Source organism: Ylistrum balloti, unplaced genomic scaffold, assembly GCF_031769215.1.
Source record: "Ylistrum balloti isolate Yb309-2 unplaced genomic scaffold, AGI_CSIRO_Ybal_v1 Utg369666, whole genome shotgun sequence".
NCBI lineage: Eukaryota > Metazoa > Mollusca > Bivalvia > Pectinida > Pectinidae > Ylistrum > Ylistrum balloti.
This window is the reverse complement of record NW_026781914.1, coordinates 213469-221661: the sequence shown is the minus strand read 5'-3', so window position 1 is coordinate 221661 and position 8193 is coordinate 213469. Positions and strand designations below refer to the sequence as shown.

The 8193-nt window shown below is 34.8% G+C and overlaps 1 protein-coding gene across 1 annotated transcript; it reads right to left on the bottom strand.

Annotated features, from left to right (window-relative positions):
- Positions 1-7134: 7134 nt before the first annotated feature.
- LOC132560220 (uncharacterized) lies at positions 7135-7991 on the bottom strand. The gene has a single exon (XM_060224883.1). The coding sequence runs from the start codon at positions 7989-7991 to the stop codon at positions 7380-7382; it is 612 nt and encodes a 203-aa protein (XP_060080866.1). The 3' UTR covers positions 7135-7379.
- Positions 7992-8193: the final 202 nt, after the last annotated feature.

Sequence of the window (8193 nt, the reverse complement as noted above, 5' to 3'; positions counted from 1 at the left end):
AACAACGTATCTTGTTTTAAACTGAATAGACGCTCTTATCCCTGGATTCGATATTTTATACATATTGGACCATTTACAAGATAAATAATCATTTAAAACAACGATTACTGCAGAAGATGTATCAATTTTCCCACAGATTACAACATGATGTACAATTGTATTTCTTTTCCATCCTGCGAACGCTTTATTCGCAAAACTACTTTATCTCAATTTAGACATACCTGGCGAATGAAAGAATTTTTGTCACTCAGAAAGAGATTTTATTAACTGCAACAAAAGCGTTAAGTTTTTCATATTACAGATTTGTATTCAAATCGTATTAACATATATATAATATCATTCCATTAATTCTGGATTACAAACTGTTTGGTGTTTCAAACGAAGGCTTTAAATAATGTCAACTGAACGCTGAATACTGGCAGCGTTGTTGTACTTATTATACCCAGACGTAGGATATAGGAACCATTATATCTATAACTAACTTTAACTAATAATGAAATATTGATATAACATACCGAAACCAATCTTATTACTCTGAACGTTTGCTAGCCAACTTTGCTGCACATGTACATATTGAATACTTACCTTATCTCAACTCCATGGTGCAAAATGTCTCCATATGTTTCTTTATATGTATATACACTTTGTTGTTTTCATTGCTTTTGTTATTGGAATGCATTACATCCGAGTACTGATCATGTATACAATTTTTGTGAAACTTTTCATTATTCATCTGATAATTATATTTGAACTCTCAAGCGTAGAAGGCGCTGTGTTTAAAAGTACTTACCTCTCCTACGTATCTGGTATTACCTGATGCCGAGTGACGTAATAAGCCACCGAACTCTTACCGGCGCCTTCTATGACAAATCCCTAACATTACCCTTACACAAACGCTTAGATCCAATTACTGTACTGGCAGTAAACCTGGTACTTAACTTTGGATGGAAAGCCTTACCCATTATCACTTGTATCTTCCTATACGGTATAGGTGTAATCACTAGAGGTCCTAAAAAGGTACATCCACATAAAGTAAGTCAGAATTGGTATGTCTTAATTACTTTCATTTTACTATTAGACATTCTTGTAGTCTTATATGATCTTCTTGCTCAATGTGGAGATGTAGAAAGCAATCCAGGTCCAACTACAGCGGACGAACACATAAGTGTTGTTCACTATAACGTGCAAAGTATCCTTCATAAAATCGATGTATTGTTTACTGAACTGAATACTTTTGACGTGCTTGCGTTTACCGAAACATGGCTAAACCCCTCAAACGAGTCGTCTGATGATCTCATTCACAGCCATTTTTATCCACCTTTTTGTCAAAGCAGACAAACGCGAATTGGTGGCGGTGTCGCGATCTATGTTCGGAAAAACATCATTGTCAAACGGCGTAAAGATCTCGAGGTCAGGAATGTTGAAAGTGTATGGCTAGAATTACATTTGAAATCTCATAAACTGCTACTTGGCACTTTTACCGCCCCCGAAACATCAACGACCAAACTTGGAATTTAATCCATTACTCTATAGAACTTGCATTTAGTACAGGTATTACAAACATTCTTATTACTGGTGATTTGAATGACAATATTCTATCCACGAATAACAGTGTAATTAAAGATATTATGAACCAATTCGCTTTAAAGCAGTTAATAAATGAGCCAACACATTTCACAGAAACCTCAAGATCCTTACTAGATGTGTTTCTCGTTAGCAATGATGGTATTGTTGAACAATCCCATGTAGGTGATCATTTTCTGAAAAGTAATATAAGGTATCACTGTCCTATATATGCGTATCTGAAATTCAAACGCTCACCGAACTGTAAATGCACCAAACGTCGTATATGGTTATACAAAGATTGCAATTTTAACAATTATCGTGAGAAATTAAATAACATTACCTGGAATGATACAGAAGCATTGTCTACAGATCTCGATGCAGATTATGTTACAAAAACAATTACTCAAATAGCTTCAGAGACAATACCAAACAAATGTATCACAATAAGAAAAGCTGACCCGCCTTGGATGCACAATAATATACGTAAATTGATCAGAACTAGAAAAAGAATTCATGCAAAAGCCAAGACTACACAGAACCCACTTCATTGGGAAACATTCAGAAAAGTAAGAAATACATGTGTTGATGCTATTCGGCAGGCGAAAAGTAATTATTACAAAAAAATATCATCTTACCTTCAAACCACTCCTAACTCTTCTAAAAATTGGTGGAAAGTCTTGAACTCATTAACTAACTTTTCATGTAAAACTACTGACGTACCTATGATCATTTATAATGGTCAAGAGTACATTGATGATAAAGATAAAGCCACTATTCTTAATGACTACTTTATTCAACAGACCGAACTTAACGACTTACATCGACCCCTTCCAGTTAATCATGACAATATTACTATCATACTAGAAAATATTACTATTACACAGCAGGACGTCTCTGATGCTATTAGTATACTTGACGCGTCTAAAGTACCTGGGCCTGACTTAATAAGTGGGAAATTTTTAAAAGAAGGTAAACGTCAGTTAATTGGGCCTCTTTGTAGTCTTTTTAACAAATAACTGTCGAATCAATCATATCCCGAAATGTGGAAAATGGCTAATGTTATTCCTATATTTAAAAAGGACGACCCTAGTGTAGTTTCAAATTATAGACCGATTTCCCTTATTAGTATAATAGGAAAGGTTATGGAAAGGTGTGTTTTTAAACATGTGTATAATTTTTTACGAGACTCTTCTTTTTTCACCGAACACCAGTCGGGTTTTAGAAGAGGTGATTCTGCTATAAATCAACTATTGACTATTACAAATGATATTGGTGAAGCTTTAGATTGTGGGAAGGAGGTGCAGGTTATTTTCCTAGATATAAGTAAAGCTTTTGATAGGGTGTGGCATAAGGGTCTCCTTTATAAATTAAACAAAGCAGGCATAAGGGGAACGCTATTAGGGTGGTTCAAAAGTTATCTTTCTGATAGGAAACAGCGAGTTTTGGTAAACGGTGAATTTTCAAACTATGGTACAATTAAAGCTGGGGTTCCACAGGGCTCTATTTTAGGACCCTTATTGTTTCTGATTTTTATCAACGATATAGTTTCTGACATTGCTAGTATTATAAAATTATTTGCAGATGACACTACCCTCTATCTCGTAGTAGACAACGCTATTAACTCAGCCAACGTATTAAATAATGACTTATGTAATATTCATGCTTGGGCTAATCAATGGCTAGTTACGTTTAATGCAAATAAAACAGAGTCGTTACTAATCAGTAGGAAATCTTCAAAATCTATCCTTCCACAACTTTGCATGGATAACACAAATATCAATCAAGTAATAACACACAAACATCTAGGTGTATATATCAATGAAGATTTAAGTTGGACTAATCATGTTGACGGTATTATCTTGAAGGCGTCCAAAAGGTTATCTGCCCTAAGGAAGCTCAAATTTGTTCTTGACCGTAGCACGTTAGAACGTATATATCTCTCATATATTTTGCCGATCCTTGAATATGCTGATGTTGTTTGGGATTCTTTGCCAATTGTCTTTATCAATAAACTAGAATCTATTCACAAGGAATCAGCACGGATTGTTACTGGAGCAACAAAATTGGTAAGTATAGAATTGTTATATAAAGATACATGTTGGGACACATTAGCAGAACGCAGGAAAAAACATAAGATTATCAAGCTCCACAACATGGTCTATAACCATACTCCGTCTTCTCTTTCTAATATACTTCCACGGAGAAATTCCGAAATACATAATATGAGAACTAGACAATCGAATCATTTATCTACCATTAAAACTAATACCAGTTTCTACAAAAACTCCTTCCTTCCTTCTACTGTCCATTTGTGGAACAATCTACCTACCACTATACGAGAAAACCCCTCTGTGTCTGTCCTTAAACATTATCTTTATAGAGACAAAGGTAAATCGCCTAGTTACCGATCCTATGGAAACAGAACAGCCCAAATATACCATTCGGGACTTAGACTACTATGTAGCAGCTTAAAAGCACACCTCTTTGAGAAAAACATTAGCGACGATCCTTTTTGTACATGCGGCTATATTGAAGACAACTTTCATTATTTATTTGCTTGTGAAAAATACACAAACATAAGAGAACAATACATTTGGGCACTCAATTATGATTTAAATACTGAATGTCTACTCTGGGGAAATCCCGATTTAACTATACAGCAAAACGAGGAAATCGTATCAGCTGTTCAAGAATATATAATGAAAAGTGAACGATTTGCATGATCGTATCCATTTCCATTTGTAAAAATAACTTGACTGTGCTTACTCTAACAACAATCTCGTTCTCAATCACTTGGTCACGATGTACTTTCATTGCAAATCTTGTACCTCTTACCAATGTAATCATAAATTACTTACCCATACTCGCTCTAAACTGCGTAGAAATACTATATTTGTCTTTAGTAGAATGTAGATATCCATTCACGCATTATTTACCAACGTAACATATACGTACTTTAACGGTATTCGCAAAGTACTTACATGTATCAGTAATATGAAATTTAGTCCCTAGTTAATATAATATACTTGCCCTTAGTATGGACATATTATATACTTATAATGATCTACCTTCACTACAAATACTGTACCTATTATTTTTTATGATTGCTATGTCGCCATATTGTACCATATTTACATTCTTACAAATGGCAAATATTACTATAACCAATGTATGCGTCAACTAGGCTTTAAATTATGATATATGTGCATGGCATAATGTATTTACATCTTTTGTGAAAATTGTGGGCCTGCAACACCTTGCTGGTAGGGCTATCCCCAACCCCTGTGTGCTGTGAGCCTACAAACTTATCATTATATTGCATAATGATGTTGTATAGTGTACTACACTTATATTCTTACAAATTGCAAATATGACTATACCCAATGCATGCATCAATTGGGCTTTAAAATGATGATATATGTGCATGGCATAATGTATTTATATTTTTTGTGAAAAAATTGAGAGCCTGCAACACCTTGCTGGTAGGGGTATCCCCAACCCCTGTGTGCTGTGGGCCTACAAAATTATCATTACAGTGCATATCTTGCACAACATTTTACTCCATGTGCATGTACAACTATCTTATTATGTACCTATATACTTTATTATTGTACTTACTATGTATCTATGCTTAATTATACCAAATGTTATGTTATATGTTATAATATTCCATACTCTCTGCACTCTTCAGTTCAGAGGTAATATAGGGAATTAAAAACAACTCATATCTAATTTGCACGCGACTACATTTCAAACACATGATCAGTACTCGGATTGTAATTTTATAGCTGCCACCAGCATTCCTTTTTAGTTGGACCACTCTGTCGATATGTGAATGGTATAACATTTTAGGAGATGGTTTTACATAAGCTTTAAGCTTGTTACCAAATCCTCTTAGTTAAGATTTGAATTATATGTATATCTAAATGTTAAACATTGAATAAAATATTGTTTAAACTAAATAATATTAGTACATGTAGCGTTGTGAAATCTCTCCATCCCAGAAAACATTAAATATGATTTTTTGTTTGGATAGTATTTTATTGGAAAATATATATAACAATGTAATACAAATGACAAAGGTGTGTCAATATGTCATGGACAGAATGTCGTAGAAACACAAATGTATTCAAAAATATATAAATCAATGAGAAAAATAAGAACTTTTCAGTATTTGAGAATTATAATGGAGATGGCAAGGTAATGATTCAATAGTACAGTCTTAAATCTATATCTCTATAAAAAGGGCTTTTCTCTGATTAAACAATACCATTGGAGGCCAATATATAAAGTAAAGCAACATTTGTACTATATTTGACAGGCAACAATGTCAGATAACTGTATAAAATTATATAAAGGTTATAAAAACACAACGTTAAAGCATATTGCGAGTTACAATTAAAGAATTCACGGTGTGCAATTGTTTCACCTTGACATTATAAACCACACACATATATATACTAGCCCTTTTGGCTTAGAGATAACTGAATAAGGTCCAAGCGAGTTATGCAGTATATATAATGCAGTACCAGCTGTGTGAAATCAGGAACTGCGGACCTAAAAGGAGAGGGGAAGCACCTATACTAAAGGCCAAAACAGTATATCCAGGAGTTAGTCTGTAACGAAAATGATATAAGAAAACTTCTTCAGAACTTGCATATATTCTAAGCAAACCACACTCTCGCATTTTCAACAAATCACTGAATTAAGCTATTTTCCCCATATTGAATTGATCCTCGTCCAAACTACATGATGTATTAAGTGGGATTCCTCAGGGAAGCTTACAAAACCCTATCATATTCGTTATTTCTAACGATATGCCGGTTTATAAAAAAAACTGGTCACCTCCTTACCGATGAAATATTAAAAATTAAGAAGATGTATATATTCTACAAACGGATTTTGATAAGCTCCGAAAGTGGTTAAAGATTCACGCTCTCAAATGCATTATTCTGAATATCAGAAGAACAAGATCACAGTCTATGAGGGGATGCCATGTACAGGATCAAAATGAAAAATTGATAACTCTTGAAAATACTGGAAGTGACGTGGGTGTATTAGTGAGTGAAAAACGGAGTTATCGTTGCTGCATCTAAAGTTCTATCAGGAAAGCAAACTCTATTCTTGGTGTAATCGGAAGATGTTCATGCAACTATTCAAATCGTTAGTCCGGCCTCGTTTGGAATATGCAAGAAGTGCATGGAACCAAAACAAACTGAAAGACGTTCAAATAATTGATAACAACTTTAAACTTAACAAATGTCGTTGTAACACAGAACTAAGATGGAATAGTTTTTTCCTTATAGAGTTGTTGATATGTTGAATTATCTGCCCATACAAACTGTAAATGTAAATACCGTTAGAGAATTTGAACATTTGCTGGATATACACTACCAGAGGGTATTTTTTACATTTAAAAATGGTGGCATGTGGAACCATCTGCCCGCACAAACACCGGTGATTAGAGAATTTGAGCATTTGTTGTATAAAATACTACCAGGAAATATTCCGTAAATTCTAGAATTATAACTTGTATTGATTTACGGGATAATGGTATCATATATAAACTTATATTTTCTTTGATATGTTGATATGGAAATAAAGGTTTTTAACCTACGTCCATAATTTCGCTATTGATAAAATTATCCTTCATGCGTCTTATATTCGTGTATATGTTTTGTTATCTTAAAGAACAAGAATTTATTTTCATGGTCTATGACATAGGTAGTTGTAAACAAATTTAAATTATTTGCACAACTTTTCAATAACGAAGTTATGAATGGAATTGTCGTAAATCGTTAAGCACCACATGTTTACAGATTAGTTGAATTCAGTGCGCGATTGTCATAAGCTGACTTTCCTTCCGGGGCGCTGACGGTGTCAGCGATTGTTCGACTTTTCCCATTACTAGGCTGGTCCCGGAAGTTGTGCGCGAACATTTTCTCTTCTGTTGTCCGATACCGGAAGCGGTACGTGAGGCAGACGATAAGCAGAAGGCCTATAAAAGTTGCCGTAGCCACGACGGCAATGATGACGTGGGTCTCGTACTTCTCACTCATGTTTTCGTATTTAGGCCCATTGTAGTTGACCAGTCGTACCACCTGGTCACGAGGTTCATCGCCATTGTAGATAATGCATACGTAAATGCCCTGACTTTCTGATTTGACTTTCTTGACCAGGAGGGCGTATCCCTCAATTCCATACATAGATTGTACTTGAAAGTGTGAATCATTGTGACTGTCAGGCAGTACTTCCTTGGATGGTATTGTCCATCGTCCTATTTCACCCTGCTGTATCATGGAAACACTATCGTTACAGTGTAGTGTTACCTCCGCATCCATAACAACAAGAGTACTCCAATTCATGTCGTCATCGACATTGTAGGAGATTACAATTGCTGGCAGTAGAAACCAGAGGTACCGCATACTTGTATATGTCCTGTGCAAACAGAAAAAATCCTATATTACACAACTTAATACCACGTCTTGCTGTGCTATCAATGTACGAATCATTTCTGCATAGAAAACAAATCTTCCCTCGTAAGCTTAATACCGCCCGAATTCTACCCACTGTGTAGTCTAACAACAAAGGGTCGTGTTATGAGAAAATGAAGTGTTTTTCCTGCTA